At 32.1% G+C, this 22,223-nt stretch overlaps 1 protein-coding gene across 1 annotated transcript; it reads right to left on the reverse strand.

Moving 5' to 3' along the window:
- Positions 1-5,840: 5,840 nt before the first annotated feature.
- On the reverse strand, positions 5,841-17,142 carry LOC136971751 (patched domain-containing protein 3-like). The gene is made up of 4 exons (XM_067266249.1): positions 16,632-17,142; positions 9,942-10,420; positions 7,302-7,631; positions 5,841-7,222 (listed from the first exon to the last, which is right to left on the reverse strand). The coding sequence occupies exons 1-4, from the start codon at positions 17,138-17,140 to the stop codon at positions 5,997-5,999; spliced, it is 2,544 nt and encodes an 847-aa protein (XP_067122350.1). The 5' UTR covers positions 17,141-17,142; the 3' UTR covers positions 5,841-5,996.
- Positions 17,143-22,223: the final 5,081 nt, after the last annotated feature.

The raw sequence follows: 22,223 nt of genomic DNA on the forward strand, positions 1-22,223 counted from the left end.
CCGTATTTTGTTTACTCTTGTGATTGTCTGTACTTTTTTCTTTTTCTCTTGTGCTGTTGTCATGTTTAAACAGTATTATTATTAAGACGCACTCTATAAATATAATTATTCCATGTTGAATGTATTTTTTTCCATTATTACTGTAGATTTTATTTTTATCTAGTTTTATTAAATTTATATAAGTTTCGTAAAGTTGTCTTTTAAACGTATTTTTTATTTCTTTATTATTTTAACTGATTCTCTTGCTATTTTATATGCATTCTCTTTGCAATGACGTGCTACGGCGTTGCACAAGTTTTCTGAACTGATCTTAAATGTTCTTTAACTCTTATTTCCAATTTTCTTTTTCTTTCTCCTGCATATGTTATATTATTTAAACAGCTACATTTAAATAAATAAACTATGCCTTCTTTTGTTATATTCCTTTTTATTCCTATAATTTAAATATTTCTGATTATTTTATTCTGGTATTAAATACTTTTATATGTTCAAAAAGTTTTGTATATATGTAAATTTAACAAATTTTCTTTGCAATAATTCTTCATGTTTTCTATGATGGTTTTTATTATTTACTTTATTTAACCATTCTTCCAAATTTTCTTGAATATTCATTCAGTAAAAATATTTTTACTTTTTATTCTTTATCTATTTTCGTAGTTGTTTTTGTAAATTTATTCACAAACGTATTGAATTTTTTTTATACTTATTGGTGTTGCAATTTACTGTTTTTGATACTTGTGCCGGCTTTACTTATTTTGAATATTTTAAACTACTTTTTGTCTTGTTATTGTTATGTCTAAATAGTTTATGCTGTTTCTTGCTTCACTTTCCATTTCAAACTGTATGTTATTATCCATCTTGTTATCTTCTTTACATACAGTTTCTTCATTTTTTTACAGTTTTATCAAACAAAATTATGCAATAATCTAAATGCCTATTATATAATTTAATCTTCTCCATATTTCTTACTTTTTTCATCTATTGAAATCATTACAGTTTCGACTAAACGTGGGCCGATGCAAGTTCCGATTGGTATTCCTTCTATTTGTGTATAATAATTTTCGTATAATATAACAGTGCCAGGAAACATCATTTTAAAAGATACAAATATACACACAAAAGCATACAAATCACTTAAAGCTTAATTTTGTAGTAATTGGCTTGGTTGATTCAAAGATTTTCGTAAAGCTCTTCAGAACGTATCTAAGTACATTAAAACAAACTATAATACTTGATTGTTGTATCGTTTTACTGACTAAAACTTACGTTTTACGATAGTTTTATTGACCATTGCTTAGCCTCACTTCTGTGCTGTATAGTAATCTTTTTTGTAATTGTCGAATTTATTATATATTGTTTTAAAATTTACTTACATCGTATCTCTTCAATGGGTAAACCACTCAAAGTTTACGCTTTCCGCCATTTAAAGTTTGGTTCCTCAGTCTTGTATCAGGTGAGATCAAAACGGAGCGGAATCGTCTCAAACATGGCGCCGGGCAAAACGCACATGAAAGTTGTCTGTAAATGTTTTCAGAGAGAAGAGTCACATGATATGGAACATGAAGTCATTGCTGTATAACGTATGCCTTCAAAGTGCACTGAAAAATGAATGAACTCTTCTGCCAGAAAATAAATCGCCGAGAAACATGTCAGCAATGTCACATGATACGATTTGTAAGCGTCCACCTCCAATGTTCTACACCGCGATAAAAACAAGATCAGGCACTGTGCATAGACCGTAAATAATCTGATGAGTTTTCGTTTATAGCTCTTTTTATACGCGTTGCCCCCGAAAATTTTTATTTGTTCAGGACACGCTTACTGGTGAGGTCTTTTAAAAAAGCAAAATTAGGAAAAAGCACGTATATGCAACGTGATTGCTATAAATTTAAAACCGACAATTTATTCAAGTGGGAGGACAAATGTATCATGGAACGGACTCTCGAGGATCGCCGATCACCTTTAGTACATTATGTGCTGATGTAGACATAATTGATGATGATATGGTATGCGGACTCAGGCGCTAGTTAACATATGTGCGGGAATTCGGAGTTGGTTTATAAATTTGCGCCAATTGAAAGTAACAATTACAAAATAACGGTTGATAATGAACAAACGGTTTAGGCGCGCGGCCAAGGTGACGTTAAACGTGAAGCACTGGTTGACAGTCAGTGGGAGCCTGTTTGTCTGATGAATGTATTATATGTATCTGACATCAGCAAAAATCTATTTTCAGTTGGCTCGGCTAACGATCAAAATGCAGAAGCTAAATTTATGGACAGAAAAGCATATTCATAATGGATTTTTAAGATGCTTATTCGCCTTCGAAAATTTGGAAAAGCGAATATGCAGAGACGACGAAGCAGTGCGATTAGAAGTCCGGCACGAAAGACTCGTGCATTTCAGCTACAACACTTTGAATGGAATGATGCAAACCGACACTGTCAATCAGTGGCGTGCCGTCATTGGAAGCGATGGAAGCGCCGATTCCACCTTCCAATGACCTTCCCTTGTATTTTATAAAATATAAATTTTCATATTTTAACGTAGAGCATTAATTAAAATTAATTTTTTATTATAACTGCATTATGTATCTTTTACAAATTTCTATACTACATGTGAAAAAAACTAAGATTGCTATTGTATATTCGAATAATTCAGTGGCGGAAGGAATGTCGAAACCGGGTCAGTTTCCAATCAGCCAGATTATATAGGCATTGGCACATGCGGTTTACAGAGCACCAACCTCACCCGGTTTAGCTGGTAGAAGCGACACACGCATAAAGCATCTAATTTTATATCCCGGACCGGTTCTGAGCTGTTAGCCGCCTGCCTGTCAACTTCCAAGCAGCCAGATTATAGGCATTGGCGCATGCGCTTTACAGAGCACCAACGTCACGGTTTAGCTGGTAGAAGCAACACACGCGTAAAGCGTCCAATTTTATATCCCGGACCGGTTGTCGGCTGTTAGCCGCCTGCCTGCTAGATATTCCGCCTGCCGTTTTTGGAAAACAAACCCTAAGTTCTTTTGAAACAGTTGAGTCACAGGACAGTTAAGGAAGTGTGCGAATTGCTTCGGATTAAAAGATTACTTACAACGACATATCGTCTAGCTTGTAATGGAATAGTAGAAAGATTTAATAAAACGCTTATCTATATTATCTACCATTACGTAGCCCGAGATTAACGAGATTGGGATGATGGATTATCTATGCTTTATTTGCCTATAATACCTTAACTAACGACAGCCCTTTGTTCTTGCTGTATGGCCGAGACCAAACCTATTCTTTTGATCTCGTTACTACTTGCACCACGACCAATATGATATCGCAGACAATTTTGTGTCTGAACTAAAATTTGGTTAAAATACATATAAGCATGAATATATAACGAGTAAATAATATAGAATTTATTTAATATCTTTCATAATATCTTTCATTTTCTGAGTGGCAAGTATTTGTTGTTTCTAATATACCAGTCTCTGTTATTACAAAATTGATTATTATTACATTGATATAATAATTTCTAGAAAACACCTTTACATTACTCAGTTTCCTCTTAAATCAATTTTTCGTTTGATTAACGATCACAGTGAGAAAAGCAGACATTTTTACTTTTCTGATTTTGTGTATATAACATGAGAAAATATTGGAAAAATAACTTATTTCAATGTAGACAATATCAATTAAACATTATAAAATTTTATTTTTCTAATATTCATACATGATATGAAGTATGAAAACATTTACAGAAATATGTAATAGTTACTAAATTTTAAATCACTATTTAAACATGAATTATATTATTTAGCAATATATACCACAACACTAATTTGGTCCCAAACGATAATATAATGTACAATATAGAGATTCTTTTTACCATTGAAATCAGTCATTTTTGCATTCAGAAAAGTGTAATAACTTTGATCCCATGCTGGTGAACTACTCAGTAAAATATTATTCATCTTATTAATATGTATGAAGTTATAGTATATGAGTGATGACTGAAATTCTAAGATTAACAAATAAATTGACAAAAGACAATATTAAATCCATTGTTCGAGTTATTCATAAAAATGCAAGGGGATTCGTAACTGAATTCCTCCACATTGATAGATGAATTTTTCATTGTCGAACTATTCCAGTCGTAAAATAAATATTACATACATATTATAGCAGACCTGAGTTTAGCGGACGCTTTTGAGGAGAAAAATTTGTTAGCTTAAGTCAGGTATCCGTCTAAAACTGTTCTATATAATATGGCGATATTTAAATAATCAATGCATTTCTTTGAGTTCGTTTTGTAAAAGAGTGGGAGATAAGAACAGAAATCAGAAGTAGTCAAAGAATCGCCAAAATTAAAACAGCAATTTTTTACCCGATAATTAATTCATATAATTTGGCACTATAAATGTTAGGAGATATTTTGTACTAAATTTTAAAACTTTAATAATTAAAAATTTATATTAATTACTTTAGAGAAATCTAAAAGGAAAGATGTGGCCGGAGCCTCCAGATGGCTAGGATGGATAAGGGGTCAACTTTCCTCTCTGGAGTACTCGGAATTGACTCCGTGCGTCGTAAAATCCAAGAAATTTTCCAGAAGATAATCTGTTCCGGAGTTGTTAGGCGCAGCCTCAATCCCTCACTACCCGGCACCCTATTGTGGGTCTAGCCAACACTACCATGGACCTAATTAAGAGGCCTATTAGTACTCGCAGATTGGAATGAGTAAAACAGAATCTCTCACTGCTCTCACTGAGTGTTACTTCTAGTCAGTGAGAGCTAGAGTTAAGCAGGTGACATTACTAACTATGCTATCTAGAATTTCGAAGCAGGATGTTTATTAATTTTTCCAACACACGACTCATTCTGTTTTAGTTATTATTTATTACAAAATTCTCAAAATTCTTTATAGCGTCTATTGCATTAGCCAGGGAGAAGTGCTGGCATCAATCCGTCAATGTTTGACATATACAGTGTCTGAATACGATCTAAAAACAAAAGCACAAATACTTTCTTTAAGGGCACAGAAATTCTACGAAAAGATGCACCGAGGCATGGCATTTCAAAATTATATCAATGAAAATAGTTTAATTAATTGCATTTCCCATTTTAGACAGGTTTTAGAAAATCGAATGTAGAGAAAACTTTTATCTGTGTTCGCAGAAGACATTTCCAGGTTAATTAATGTTGTTATAGACTTATTCCGAAACCGTGCCTTCTTTTAATTATTCGTTACTTCACAACTGGATGCATAGATAGACACTGGGCATCTTTAACACCACTCTTTATTCCTGTAAGATATTCCTAAATAAAGAATGATGTTAAAGATGCTAAGTGTTTACCTATGCACCCAGTTGTAAAGTAAAGAATTATCAATGTTAACAATACATTAATAGTTCTATTACTAAGCCCAGCGTTTTACCGTCTAATTACAAAAGTCCGCTAAACCGAAGTTTCGTATTTGCATATACTGTAAAAGATTCTTCTAACTACATCTTATTCGACAGCTTCAGTTTAATGTGGTACGGTTGCATAATATCTGTTACGTTCAGGACTATTTCACATATCATAAATACAGAGTTATTGTGAACGAGTATAAGATTTACAGAAATATCTAACGAACATTTATGTTGTGGAAATAACGATAACAGTTCGTGCTTATCATTGCACCATCATTACATTACAAAAGTTACACAGATATTCTAATTGCTTTTAATTAATAAAAGATTATTTAAGAATGATATTTGATTAAAATAATTCAAAACTTAAATTTTATTATTTTTGATTCTAGTTAATTATTCAATAAAAACAACCAATGTAATATGTTTACATTTTTTCTAATTTTAACAATGTTATTATGGGTATATACTTTTGATAAATTATAAAGCTTTTCGTATTTTCTAACTCGTTGCACGTAAAATCCAAGATTCCTGTAAATAGAATATGTAAATATCTGAAATATATAATATAACTGTGTCTAAGCTACACAAATTACAAATTCAGAGAGAATGTCCATGGAATACGTATTAAATCTAAAAAGTTCAGCGCAGAAGGCAAAAATATCAAACTATGAATCAAAATAATTATCGTTGTTATCAACAGAACTTTAAACATTATAAAAAACATTTTAGATGGACCGAAATAAAAATGCGTAATACAAAGAAATGTGGATAGAAGTCCTTGTAAAATTGGATATCCAGCTATATGAAATGCAGTTTTCAGGCGATCGAGAGAATTACTTTCATTAGGAGCTAAAAATGCGTATGCTATATGAGCCACACTATCAACAGAAAGCCCAACGACTACTATTATTAATATCATACTTAAGCAACTAATGCTTACATTCCACAATGACATATAACCAACAACACCTATTACTACTGAAACGATAGTAGAGACGATACAGACAACAAAAAGTATATTAGGTACAAACAAAAAGATAACCAGAGATACTACTACTAATGTCAATCCAACATTTTTAAACATGTTTTCAGTTATATTTATTTCAATATCTAAGAAAGGAAACTCCGTTCCATAAACATATATTGGATATTTGCTACTGTCTGCGATATCCCGTAAATTACGCATTAACGTTGATTCTGAGATGTAATCGGGAACATCGTAGGACATGAGAAGGAAGCGAGAGGCAGTAATCTTGTCGCCTCGCTTATTAAAAATAATGTCATTTTCAAATATATTCGCCGGTTTTATTTTCAAAAACACGTTTTTCAATCCTTCAAGAAATTGCGAAGAATTGTTTAAATTATAATCTTCTAGAAGATAACTGAATACAGGATTTTTGCTAAATGACAGATATTCTCGCAGCCAACTTTGTGTAGTTGAAAAATTGGACATGAATGGACATGATTCGAAACGTATCAAAATATTTTCGATGTCATTTTGCACTTCGAGATCTGAATAATCCAGAGTTGTATTAACAATAACTTGAACTGTATTTCGATATTTATTAAAGTACTTCTTGTAAACTGAAATAGTATTTATCATAAAAGAATCATACGAATATATCAAATTAAAATCGAATCCTTTCGTAATAAATTTCATTCCGTAAATAGCACCAGCTAAGTACATAAGAAAAACAAACAATACGGATATTTTTGTTATTCGTTTATGCAAGAATGGTGCCAACGTCTCTGGAAAAAACTTGATCATCATATTTTCATATTTTATGTTAGTTGCGTTTTCAACGTCTTGGACACCTAGGAAAAACGTAAACAAAACTCGATATTAAATGCATATATAATTAATTCAATATTCTTAATTATTAGTCTTACATACATAACGGAGAAGGCTTTGTAGGAGAACAGAAAATAGCACTGAGACCAACTTTCTCTCTGTATCCATCTAGAGCCATGAGACTTCCAAAAAAGAATATCTGGTAGAAATAATCGAATAAAATTGATATCGCGCTGTAAAGACTGAAAATGTAGATAGCTCGATAAGGCACAGTGAGACCGATGCAAAACGATAGAAAATTGGTTAAAGAGCTGATTGTGATGGCAACAGATGCATCTTCAAATGCTTCGCCCATTCTTTTCTCGACAGGTTCGTCACGATTTGTTCTCCTCCAGGAATTAATTAATATGAAAGAATCATCGACTCCAACACCTTGAAAAAATAAATAATTTACATTAGTATGTAATTAGCAATATGCATTTTTTATAAACATACTCTACTTTGTATGTCAAAAAATAAAAACATTAAATAATAAATAGCATACATAACAAAAAGCAATCATTAGTATTAACTAAAATTATTTTAATACAAATACCTATACTTTGTGCAGTATATAAATTCGGGTTCTTGTGCTGCATGAAATGCAAACATCTGTTTTTTTTTTTATAACAATAAATACTAAATTTTCTCTGAAAGGAACACAGTGTCTAGTTATAGTTTCAAGAGACCAGGAAAATTTAAATTAGGGAGCCACATATACAGTATTGACATTAAATACAATTCTTCGAGAAATTTTTGGGGGAAATATTTTCATATTAAAGATTGGTTTGGAGCCCCTTATTGATGGGGGCACCAGGCAATTGCCCCTTTATGCTCATAAGATAACCCGCCACAGAAAGAAATTACTTTTAGTTATTTAATAATGTTCTTTTCTGATAAAATAACGGAATTTAGGAGTGTGTCAGACACGTGAAGTCACACAATACACAACTACAAAAAATCCTCATTAAATCGAAAAGTAACCGTAGAAAAATAAATTAAAGTCTTTAAAAGATTATTTTGAATAAAAATATCTTATTTCTACAATTGTTTATTTTCTAAATTTATGAAATTTCAAGAAACGAACAATTCTAAAAACATTATTACTTTCCCGGCTGTTGTGTATACATAACAAGAAAATAGTGTTAATTTGACCCTCCGAATATGTCCAAATCTCCACATTTTGAGACCTTCTGAATCCGAAACGTCGAGAAACGACAGAAGAATTCCGTGGATATGCATGTAAGTACTGTACGTGTGTGTGTGCGTTTCTTGGCGTCTATTTTGTTTAATATCTAGGATGGAGAAAGATTAAAAAACAAAATTTGGCACGGTAGCTTGTGTATAAGGTCATTGATGATATTAAATTTTGTTGGTTAAAGGTGGAGATAGACGGTGGTCACGTGTTATATCTCAAGTAGGGTCGGACTAAACGAAGATTTTATTCGTTAGCATTTATAGATTTTTTTTTTTTTTTTTTTTTTTTTTTTATAAAACTCATCTCTACCCTCAATATTAAGCGTTTCGTCATTCTAAAATCATTTAAAACAAAATGTTTATAACAAAATCACATAACAGATTGTGCCACACAGAATTTTATATTATGATTAATAATATAAAAGTTATTTTTAAAATAAAATCTCATAACAGCTAGGAAAGTTACGCAACTCGTTGCTGGATGTTTTTATAATTATTGATGATAAACCAAAAATATGTTATTTATTTTATACAAATGAATTTTATCAGCATGTTTCATTATAAAATCTTTTGATTTTAAGGATAGTGTATTAATTTATGTATTCTTTTATTTGTGAATAGTTTCGTATTATTTTTGGAAATTGCAACAAAGCCTCAATACAATTTCGAGTTTATGTAAATCTTTTCAAATAGAGGAATACGGTTCAATGCAACAGCCTAAATTAACTCTTGTTAAATTTTGATAATTAAATTATTTTATTGTTTCTATAATCTTTTGAAATCAGAACTAATTTTCTAGAGTTACTTTCATAAACTATCATTTTCCTAATTCTTATTTTCGTAACAATAATTATTAGTCTACTATGGTTTTTGACTCTCAGCCCCATTCGCAGTGAGAAGGCCTTTCTATCAAGCCGATAGTACCAAGACCCGAACGGAGCAATCGAGTTGCGAGAGACGACGAGAGCAGATACTGTATATTCAGGATTGACTAACCCCAGAAAATTTTTGGACTTTTTCAATACGTCAGGATTAATTTCGGGTTCTGGTAGGAAGACAATACAACTGCTCTATCATCCGGGTGTCAGTTCTACTATGATTAGGACTAGAAAAATTTTCGATGTCCATAATAGAAATACCCAACGGAATGAATAAGATATCTACTGCTTAGCTGCAAATTATTTACTATTTAATGAATTTCCAAACATTGATAAATATATCATGTCTTCTTTTATGTTTCAGCTGAAAGTTTCATTGAATACGTTTTAAAACCAACAGAGAATCGTGAAAGGGAATGAGCAAATGTGACAAATTGTTAAGTTTTCAAAGAATACTTCGAGGAAATCGAATAAATAATTGAATAAAAGACGACTTTGAAAACATACATAAATTATATAGCCTAATCAAATAAATAAATGTAAGCATTATAAATTATGAAATTAAAAAAAATATATATATACTATACATGTTACTTGTGAAAATATAAGATAATAAAGGATTACTTACCAAGCAATAACAGTACAGCTGACATATTTAAATTTATGAATTCGATTCCAAAATGTCGTAATAATCCAAAAGCAGATATCACAGACATTACAACTGAAATAATACCAGCTATACCCAGCCATGGCTTGCTGGTCACCATATTTGAAGATAAATTCGATACCAATATAAACATTAATAAAGCAGGAATAGCTGCTTTAATGCAAAGCATAGTCACTGTTTTAGTTTGTTTATTCATTTCGTCCGCGATTCCTTCGTCAGAAAAAATATAAATTTTTATATGTTCTAAACTGGTTTTCAATAATGTAGATATAAACTTTTCTCCCCAAGTTGTACATAATTTATTATTTTTTTCACTTCTGCAATCCAGCATGTAGTGTAAAGAAAGTGCCGAAAACTCTTCGATGTAATTATCTTTATTAACTTTGACATCTCCAAACTCTTTTCCCGTCACTTTCATTCTTTTATAATCAATAGGGTATCTATTGTGCAAAAAATGTCATTATTTGAATATGATTTTATAAAATTAAAATACAGGCATACCTCGAGTTACGTCGTTCCCGATTATACGTCGTTTGTCAAAAAAGTATATGGAAAAATAAAAATCAAGTTTAAGTTATTTTATTCGACTTTACATCCGTCCGCCACAAATATTGAAGTCGTAATATGACTAGAAAAGCGTTAAAAGCACATAAAATCATATTAAAATATGTATATTTACAGTAAATGTTAATATAATCATCATAAATCCTAGAGAACGAAACATGAAAACATCTGTGTTTCTGTGTTGTCGTCTTATTTAGCGGTCTTTAAGTGCTCCTTATTGGCGTTTAGTTACGACGTAAGTCGAAACTACGACTTACGTCGTAACTACACAAATAAATTCGACTTACGTCGCCTCTCCTGGAACCAATTACCGACGTAAGATGAGGTATACCTATATTAGCATTAAAGTATTCCTACAAAACATTATATGTTAAATATTTTAGTTTAGTTTTAACTTGTTATTAAAATATATTTCTTATGGGCATTCTTCTCTTGTTTATCAAGTTTCTTTTTTAACTTTACGTTAATCTCAATTCAGTCGTAAATATCACGAGTTACTAATTTACAGACTAATACAGTAGAGACTCGTTAATCGGAACCCCGGTAATCGGAACGATTTTCAGTCAGACTGTGTCGGCTGAATCGAACGTTTTTGATACTAAATTTACTTCTAAAGTATAATTTTTATGTTTTTATATTCTTCAATATATTTATTTTGTTTGTACAAAATGCAGAAATAATTTTTAACGATACGATAGCCTCGATTATTATTATAAAAATTTTCGTTAGGCTTAAAATCGACGAAAATTCAACACAAAGCGACACGCAACGGTGAAAAATTTGAACATCGGACAGGTTAATATATTTATTCGTACACAATCGGTAATCGGAACAAATCACTAATCTGAAGAACCCCAGTCCCCAATTGATTCCGATTTTCGGTTCTCTACTGTATTACCAATAAAATGGTAAATTTTCAAAATGTTGCCGATTATCGCTTAATTTTTAAATCACGATTCAAAATGCAAATTTAGCGCAGTAGTAATTTCATTAAACAATCTTTAGTGGTCTATGACCAATTGCATTTTTATTTTCTTTTTTGGAAAGTAAAAATAAATTGAGCGAAACTGTAACTGATGAAGTGTGTGAGTGTGTAACTGATATAAGTAAACAATTACAATATAAAGGCAAAAGGATCATTTGTTGCAAGAAAATATATAAATGAAAGGAAGTTCTAGTACTCTATGTGAATACACTACCGCATCTCTATGTGAATACACAATGTGATGCGGGCGGACATGGAGGCATACAGGTGCCGCATAGTGTCCTACGGCATCACAGTCCACAGTTTCTGCAAGTGGTTCTCTAGTTTGCCCAAACTCCTCGGCTGTCTAACTTGGCGTCCAAGGTGATCCTAGACATATTCGATCGGTGACAAATCAGGCCAAGGAAATGTGGCATTGTGGCGGAGGCAGTTCTGTGACGCACTTGCTGTGTGTGGTCGAGCAGTGGCCTGGAAAATGGCTCTTGGGAGCCCTGCTACGAGAGGCAACACATGTGGCTGAGGATGTCACTAACATACCGCTGGGCTGTCGTGATCGCTTGGATCACTACTTGAGATGACTGGCTGTCGTATGTGATGGCACCCCAGACCATCACACCAGATGTGGGGGCGGTGTGCCTCTCCAAAGCGTCAGGAGGACTGAGGCATTTACCATGGGCCTCCAGACACGAACACGGCTGTCATCAGTGCCCAAACTGAATTTGGATTCGTCGCTGTAGACGACCCGGTTCCATTCCGTTGTGGTCCAATCCTCTTGGAAGCGAAAGCACTCCAAATAGAGGCGACGGTGGGTAGTGTCAATGGCAGCATACTTAATTGCTGCTGAAACACCAAATGATCCTCACCCAGGCGCCTCGAAATGGTTCGGACAGACACAGAGTTCTGTAATGATGGCATCAACTGTCAAGATGACAGACAACGATATGGTCGTGTGTGCGTGCTTGTCGGAAAACCAGGTGGTCCTCTCGACTAGTGATCTGTCGAGGGTATCCCGAGCTCTCTCTTATCCACTGGTCCCACACCTCCTCACAGTGTTGCCAGGATGGTTTAGGTGGTGGACTATTTGGCGACGTGACCATCTGGCTTCTTATCTCAAACTCGGTTAGTTGTTCATATGGTATTCGATTGCATCTCTAGTGATACTCTGTCCTTCTGAAACAGGTAAACTATAGACAGGATACCTTTGCCCTCGTTTTATAGGCCAAGGGAGACGGCTTCAATTATATTTAACAGAGGGAAAGTATAGATTAAAAAATGCCCCGCTCTGAAGATTTTTACATTTTTGGATTCAGCGGACGTTGAAACGTCGAGAACTGAAAAAAAATTAGAGGTTATTTTCTCTATGTATGGATGTTAGTGAATTTGTGTGAGGAGCACGAGTTTGTTCTCCTTCTTTGAAGCTTAACTCTTGTGCTTCTGGTCGAAAATTTCTGAAATTTTACAGAGAGGTTCGTGTATTAGTTAGGGGGACTGATGCTATTAAATTTTAATGTTTAAAGGTTGAGAAAGTGGAGAGTCATATCTGTAGCAGGGTCGTTCTTAATGACAATTTTACTCGTTATTAGCATTTACTTTACAAATTTTATAAAACCCATCACTACCCTCAAAATTAAGCTTTTGCCATTTTATAATAATTAAAAATATAAAAAATGTTTTTAAAATAAAATATCGTAACAGATGGCACCAGCAAAATTTTAAATGTTACCGGAAAAGTTTAGCAACTCGTTGCTGGATTTTCAATTTTGCTGTCCTCAAAATTGTTAAAACGTGACTTTGTGGCGTCCTCATTTCACTTCTAAACAGGTAAGAGTTATTTTCATTACTAACACATAGTAGTAGAATAATATTAACGAATTATACGCTTTGTTAACAGTTTCTAACATACAATTATTGACGATATCACGTTGTTCCAAAATATTCTTTTTTTTTTCTTACTCCCAGCGTTCCAAACTAGGCTATCCACCTTTCTGAATATCATTTTGAGTTCGACTAATTAGGTCTTTTTTATGTTTAGGATAAAAACAAGTCAGACTAGTGAAGAAAAAATAGAAGAAACTAGTATGTCATCAGAATCCATAGAATCTATGAGTGAGAAGATGGAATAGAGCAGTAAAAATATTCTCAAAAACTACTTTAATGATATTATTACACTGAAAGTGGTGCTGTCTGCAAGTTTTGTGGAGGAAAGTGGTCATCAGATTGTCGCAGTAAAGTATGAGTGAGATTTTACGTTGCACTGATTGAAACTATTTTGAATGTTCAGGATGATGAATATATATGTAGAAAGATAGATTAATATACCTGCGATTTTTGCAAAAGAAAAAAAATTCTATTCCTCAATGCATAAACATATTTACATAAATCATTTTATGACAAAATCTGTTTTATTTTATTTTCTTATTTTTTTCGTAAAATAACATATACAGTCAAACCTGTTTTTGTGCGGGGGATAGAGACCGCATAAAAGAAAATGCATAAAAAAAATCGCGCGAAACTTCACGAGTGGCTATAAAAAATAGTTTTCGCAACACAATAGTAATGTTCAAAATAACCACTCAGTCGGTTTAACGAAACACAAAGTTTATATTTACAATATAAATGAACAAAATAATACAAATTAGAGTCACAATTAAATATGCACAAACACTAATCCAACGACTACCGACTATTCCCGTACACGTTCGTCGAAAGAAACTCCTTACGACCTCCACAAACAGACTTGTAAGTAACAGCACCTCCGAGTCAGGAACAAGTTCGTACTAAAACACTGGGGTTTACTTTCCCCAGATTTCCGTTGCGTTCAACGAGAGAGACAGTTAGAACTTCGGTAACAACGATCCTGATCCGATCCGATCCGATCCGATCTTCCCGATACCAACTCAGCCGATCCCGATACGAACTCTGTTCCCGCCGAAACTACTCCTTAAATAATGTCCAACGTTCGAACCCTCTCCAATCAAATTCGAATGTTCCCACAACGGCAGCCATCGGTCACTTCCCGCCGGCCAATCGTCCGCCGGTCGTCGATTTGAAACTTAACGGTTCTTCCCACGGAAGTTTCTAACGGTTTTTTCCGTTATGAAAGTTCGTTATAATAAAACAGGGCGGAAATCGCTTCCCTAGGCGATTCCAAACCCTACAACAATTAAAAAAATATTTTTTTATGCGGTGAATAGGGACCGCATAAAAAAGTCTCACGTAGAAAATAACTCGAAACCGTACGAAATAACTAGAAATTGCTTTTTTAACTCCTTGGGCCTTTTTCTGCAACATCTAATGGGGAAAAAATTCTCTAAGAATTTTAATTTTTATATTAATTAATTATTTCCACTTAAATACGAATCTAACATTAAAAAGTTAAAAATAATCGTTAAATAATGATTTTATTTGATAAATATAGCTGCAGAAAGTGTTATTTCATTTAACAAGGCGTGAAATTTTACACCTGCAGTCTAAAGCTGGAGGGGAGCTAACTTACCGCATCTGTTCAAATATAACATAATATTTATGGTTTTTATGCTATTAAAATAAGAGGGGACCGAAATAAACGTATGAGAAAAAAATTTTACTGAATAAAAAATGAAAAAACTTGCTGATGTCATAGAAAACAACCAATAGAGTTTTTAAAAATTTTACAGGAGTCAATTATGTTGCAATTTGATTGAAATTTTCATATACCGCACAAATAAAAATCGCACAGAAAAAGACCGCACAAAAACAGGTTTGACTGTATATTTGATGGTCCGAATTGGTTCGCATTAAAAGTCTTTTCCGATTTACAGAGTATTCTAGTGTCTGTGGCCAATCTACGATTTGTATTTAGCCACAATTTTACAAAAGGTATAGCGTTCCAATCTTTTAATTCTTTTTCTAGTAAATGTTTGTCATAAATTCAGATATTTGTTAAACAGTTCTTATATTTGTACTGTACATATTACATTCATTAAATTGATTTCAGCTTTTGCGTTACATTGCTTAATTACTTTGACATTAATTATTTTTCTATTGTTTTTTTTGATTGTTTTAGGAAATTATGCAATTTTTCTTTCTATATTGTTATCTACAAAATCCCTTAAATGATTTATATTTATTTTGAATTTCAAATTTTCATTTATTCGAACTAACTTTTTTTTTCACTTTCCATCCACGGTGAAGTGGATAGGGCCAAGTGGATGCATATAATAAATCTAGTTCAACCAATAACTGACACAGGAACCAATAAATTGACACCAAGTCAGCAGTCAATAAACTGACACAGGGATTTATTTTAAATATTTTTTAATTCAAGAAAGAAGACTAAGAAAAATTTTCCTAAGTTTAGTTTGGCGAATAGATATAAAAATACTAAGTGTGTGGTTGTTTCGTAAAGTTCTAATTCAGATAACAGAGATCGTATTTTTATTGTTTACAAAATGAAAAAATAAATAAAAGTCGCAACTTTTAATGTGTAAAACATTGTTTATCCTTTATCATCTATCCATTCATCATAAAATGGCTCTCTTAATTTCAAAAATTGTAACAACCAGGTGCCAACCGGTCTCAACTCGCCACTGGTTATATATCAACTTATCGTTCTTCATCTTAATATACTGGATTCATATATATAATGAATAAAAATTATAATCCCTATACACACTTTAACATACGCCTATATAAACATTAAATAATTCCGGACCACTAACGTTATGAGCCAGGCCGAACAAAGACAAGCATGGAAAAGTCCTCTAGTGGTCACAAAACGTAAAGAATAAAAAAAGCTAATATTCTGAGTGATGTTATTGATTATAACGTTTTAGAAAAGCCATTCATTCTATCAATTGTAATGTTGTTAAGAACTTTTCATAATGCTCTAAAAGATTTTAGTTAATAAATATTGCTTAGACTAAATAATAATAATTAATATAATTTATATTTGAAATATTAACAAATATAATAAGTTAAACAATTTAAACTAAAAGGCAAATAATCATTATTTACAATGTTACAATGAATTTTTAGGGAATTACACACGGCAATATAAACTATTTTAGTATAAAATTATTGAATTTAAAAGAATGGAAATAATTTAAATTTTCACAACATACTTGACAAGATATTCTCCTTTTTTCATTTTTTCAATTTTTTCTTTTAAAGTAACTGCAGAATTTTCGTAGCATCTATTATTTATCATCTTAGCACACAAATGTTTGTAACGAATGAAAGAGCTGTTCCAGAAAATGCTGATATCTTGGATAATTTCATCAAGTCTTAGAACATCATCGATAACAGTTTCGTCCATCATCGATTTGTTATCTTTTGGTAGAATCAAAACAAAGTTAACCCCACGAATTTTCAGCATTCTAGAAAAATAGTAATTTGATAACTTCTGTGGAAACTGAGTTTCGATAGAGTTTCTTTCCACAAGAGATCTTGCATTAATTGGAGTGAGCAGATACTCCATATTTTCCACTACAGTTAAGTTTAACATTCCAGTTGCTAGAATTCCTGTCAATAGGGTAAAGGATGCGATGTACCATTGAGGATGCCTTCCAATATGACAGCCAATTCGATAGAAGATAAAGGATGATATGTATGATACATAACCTTTTCTCATATTTCTTCCTGCAAACGTAAGATAAATATTACTTATTGTACTTAATCGATATATTTATATAAATTATCATGTGTATTTCTTATTTTGATTGTCAAATTAATATCAATTTGACGGCCAACTAATCTACGATCGAATCTAGAAAACACATAATTACATATTTTTTACTTGTTCGTAATACACTATACCCTATTCGAATATGAAAATTATTCAAATCTAATTAGTCAAATGGAAAGGTACCCTGTTATAGGCAAGAGTGGTGTGGAGAATTTGAAGATTGCAATATTTTCTGTCTGATCTTCGATGTTTTCGAATACGGTTATTTCTCTACTTACTTTCCTGAATCTTTGTGTCAATAAACTAGTATAATTAATTAATTAAAATATAAAACATTACTTTAAGGTCATAAGGTCAAGTTTAATACATCTAGATAGCGCCACTGTATTGTATTACAGTATGTACGCACAGTAATAGATTGTAATATATAGCCCTACTCCGTTATCAGAATCTAAAACCTAAAAGCGAATCGAACATCGAGAAGTTTTCTACTATTTTCTAAGTGTTTGTACTCGGTAACCCCGCTCCTTTATTGTAATCTAATTGTGTCAAGGCAATCACCTTTTGTAAAGGTAAAACGAACGATACCTTCGCGGTACACTACCTGTTTAATGTCCGGCTCTATATTACTGCCGCGATTCAACGTTATATTGTAATCGACGCAGTTCCTTGGAACTGGATAGCCAGTAATATCACCTTACGGAAACTATGCACTCTGCTGGGTAATGTAGCGCGCTATCTGTAGTTCCACCCCATTGTCTATGTACCCCCACTCCCAAGCACCTTTTTCTAACTATTTATCACATTCAACTCTTGTATTTGTAACTGTTCTGTAACCACAAAGTTTTTCGTACATATGTAATGCGTCATAACTATTTGCACACTCTCTCTTTCTGTAACCTGTACATGTATTATTTTATTTAAACTACTGTGATGCTCGCGCTGACGGTCTCTCCCATCTTCACCATCTTTCCTGTCACACTTTCACCCCACCTTATCCACTCCCCCTCTTATTCACCATTTTCATCCCAGGCGATACCTCTGAGTAGTCTTGGTCTTCCTCCCCTTTCATTATAATATATATATAATACTATTTTCTAATGAAAAAAATTATCTTTTTTCGGTAGATCCGAATAATACTTTCTAATTTCTCTAAATACCATTAAAGCACTTTAAAATACTGCTTATTCACTAATAAATCCATAATTTTAGCGTAATATCAAGCATTACAAATTCCAATTACCTTAATTATAAACACTTATAGTAAGGTCTTTAAAGGATATATTTCTAAGCAGTAATGCAACGAATAAGTTTATATTAACTATGAAGGAAGTGAAATTATACAATTCTACTGTTAACATTCGTATTAAAACGAAAATTTATTTTCAAGAACAATAATAATTTTTGACCTTCGTTAATCGGATACGAATGGTCAAAGGAAAATTATATTTTATCTTTGAAAATAATAACATAATTGCATGATAAGACGTCTTTCCTATCTACGTAATACAATGCAGAAAATTTTTATTCATTTGAGATTTAAAAAATAAATTTTTAGATTTAAAAAAATACAATAACAATTTGATACAGAGGTTTTTTATCAACAGAGAAATTGTTAAAATTTTAATAATATATTCATAAATTATATTAACTTCGTTACTTATTGCTATTTTACATGTAACTTTTAACCTAAGTTTTACTATTTCTAAATGGTTTTTTAGACAGTACCGAAGATGTATTCTATAAAAAATATATTTATTTGCAAACGAGATATTTCGGACAATGCTGCACAATTCCTCTATAAAAAAGTTAATTAGAATAAATTAAAATTTTTCAAACTCTTTAATGAAAACTGTTCTGTCTATACGCATAAATTAGAGATATGATTTATTTATTTTTTAAAATATATATCATTTTAAATTCAAATGTTCGTAAACAGGTCTCTGCGCAGGAATTTTGAAAGGATGAGGTTAAAAAAATCACATTTTTCCATAACGTAGTTTATTAATTTATGTAGAGTAACACAGTACACTAGACCAGAGTCACTCAACCTGTGGTCCACAGGCAGACTTAAATTAAAACTTTGTCCAATGATGATTCGCATTTAATAGTTTATTTCCGATTTAATTATGCTTCCTTATGTATTCAAAACATGCTTTTATATTTATTGTGTTATAAATGGGAAGTATGTCCCAAATGTTGGTAATACCCACATAGGTTTAAAAAAATTAAGCTTGCATAACTTAGTGGTACGTAGAATTTTTTCAGACATTCTCTACTACTCCTTGGGCTCAAAAGGGTCAAACTAAAGAAGAAAAGAAGTGAAAAGATAGAAAATAACTATAGGTTATATTTCCTTTTTCTATTATTCTTCTTATTTAATTTTTAAATTCTTTCCAACTTGGAAGTGTTTTTACTCCGTGCGCACGGTCTTGCATGAAGGACTTTCATTAAACAGACAAGCGAATAGGCTGTGTCCTGTTCAGATCGTAATTGATTACAATTGTAGCCTCAACTCTCTCATAAGAAACTTCCACGACAAAAAATACACCCTGAGAAGTTATTGAAAGCAAATCAATCTATAGAGATAGCGTGATGCATTTTCTTTTGCTGTAGAACAACGTTTGACTTGCCGTGAATGGTAAGATAACGTTTTAATGTTTCAGTTCCCAAGAATTATTATATATACAGGGTGGGCCAGCGAAAACGAAACGGCAGAGTGTTCGTGTTCGTCCAAGCAAAGCGCTCGGACAGGTCGATCTTTTGCTCGAGGGGACATCTTTTGCAATAAAGTTTTTGCGATTCTGAATATTAACTAAACAAACATTTTTTTCGAAATAAATGTTTGTTTAGTTAATACAAAATAAATGAGTTTTTAAAATTTTTTGTTGTCTTTTGTATTCAGAATCGCAAAAACTTTATTGCAAAAGATGTCCCCTCGAGCAAAAGATCGACCTGTCCGAGCGCTTTGCTTGGACGAACACGAACACTCTGCCGTTTCGTTTTCGCTGGCCCACCCTGTATAGTGGTGGACAAAACTTTAAAGACAAGCGAAAATTCCATCTAAATAATTAATTTAATGAAAATTATTGGTTTAATCACGTTTATATGCTTTAAAAACGTAAATTAATAGGTTTATACAATAATGAAAATATAGTGTTGAAATAGTTCTTCAAAAAAGTAGAAAACCAGTTAATTTATGTTGACAAAAGTTTAGACACAACTGAAAAAATAACTGCAAATTTTCATATAAATGTAAATAATTAAGGACGTATACAGTACATGTATAAAGAGATTGTATATATTTGTGTACAAAAAAATCATCTGTTAAACATGTGAAAAGGTATAAAACTGGCAGAGAAAGAACAAGTCCAAATTGATATTTTATGGCTACAGTTACAAAACTATAATGATTTAGCTACCCAAATAGGAAGGAGTTATTACAGTTACTTTTTATCAGTTGTATTTAAACTTTTGTCAACTTTTGTCACTGTTGTATACAACTATATTTAAAAAAGGTGATAAATACAACTCGAAAAACAATGATGGAAGACCCTCTAAGTTTAATGCAAGAGATAAGAGACAAATTTTGAGGGTTGCAAGCAACAGTGTGATATCAGCATCAAAAATTGTGAATCAATTAGAGTTAAAAGTTCATCGCTGTACTGTTCAAAGAGTGATAAAATCATCAGAACGAATTAAAAGAAAGGAATCGAGAAGAAAACCTTCCTTAACTAAAAAACATAAAACTGCAAAATTGACTTTTGCGTGAAATCACATGTCCTAGAATATAGAATGACAATAGCCTATATTTTTAGATGAAAAAGTTTAATTTGGATAGTCCAGATGGTCTGAACTATTATTTTCATTATTTGCGCAAGGAAGAGAGGATTTTATCTCGAAGATAGTTGGGTGGTGGTTCCATTATAGTGTGGGTGCCATTTCTTGCAAGGGAAAGTCACCTATTGAATTCATAAATGGACGAATGGATTCGAAAAGTATCAGAAGCTAATTAAAATTACTTTACTTCTAAATATACGAAAATTAGCAGGCAGAAAATTTATTTTATGCAAGACAATGCACTTGTCGATTCATTCATTTTACACCACAAAATATCGGCTTCAGCAAAAATAAGTCTAACTGTTGGATCGTCCACCTCAATCACCAGATCTAAACCCAATTGAGAATATCTGGGGTGTGCTCTTAAGAACTGTATACGATGATGGCAAACAATACAGTTCAGTAAAAGACGTTAAATTGCAGTGGAGAAAGCATGGCACGCTATACTAACTTCCATACTCGAAACTTTTATAATAAGTATGCCAGACTGCAGTTTTGAGGTTACTCAAAAAAGTGGAGGGTTCACAAAATTTTAATCTATTAATTGCAGTTATTTTTTCAGTTGTATTTAAACTTTTGTCAACATAAATTACTTGGTTTTCTACTTTATGGAAGAACTATTCCAACACTATACTTTCATCATTGTATAAACCTATTAGGCGTAATTTATGTTTTTAAAGCATATAAACATGATTGAACCAATAACTTTCATTAAATTAATTATTTAGGTGGAATATTTGCTTGTCTTTAAAGTTTCGTCGACCACTCTATATGATGTAACTATTAATTGTGATCCCTACAATTAATAAACATATTAGATGAAAACAACATTGAAAATCAACAATCTTCGAAACAGGAAAATATCGTCTCCAGATTTAATAATAACAATAAACTTTTAAATCTCCTTCAAGAAATAATTTTTAAAAAAATCACTGAAAACGTATTTGAGACTATTATTCCTTATCAGCAACATAAACATTCTACATTCTAAAAATATATACCCTCATTCTTTTACTATATATAATTGATGGAATGTATTTAATGCTAATTATGCATTTAAAATATGTTTAGTAGTAATTAGGTGTCTGTAAGCTTTTGTATTCAGGTCGTTTGATTGTTAATGGCACGTTACTCCCGAACCGGAAGGCCGTGTAGGCCACATCCCACCCACTTTTCCTTGCTTCGGTAC

Source organism: Centruroides vittatus, unplaced genomic scaffold, assembly GCF_030686945.1.
Source record: "Centruroides vittatus isolate TY-2023 unplaced genomic scaffold, ASM3068694v2 contig_2696, whole genome shotgun sequence".
Classification (NCBI taxonomy): Eukaryota; Metazoa; Arthropoda; class Arachnida; order Scorpiones; family Buthidae; genus Centruroides; species Centruroides vittatus.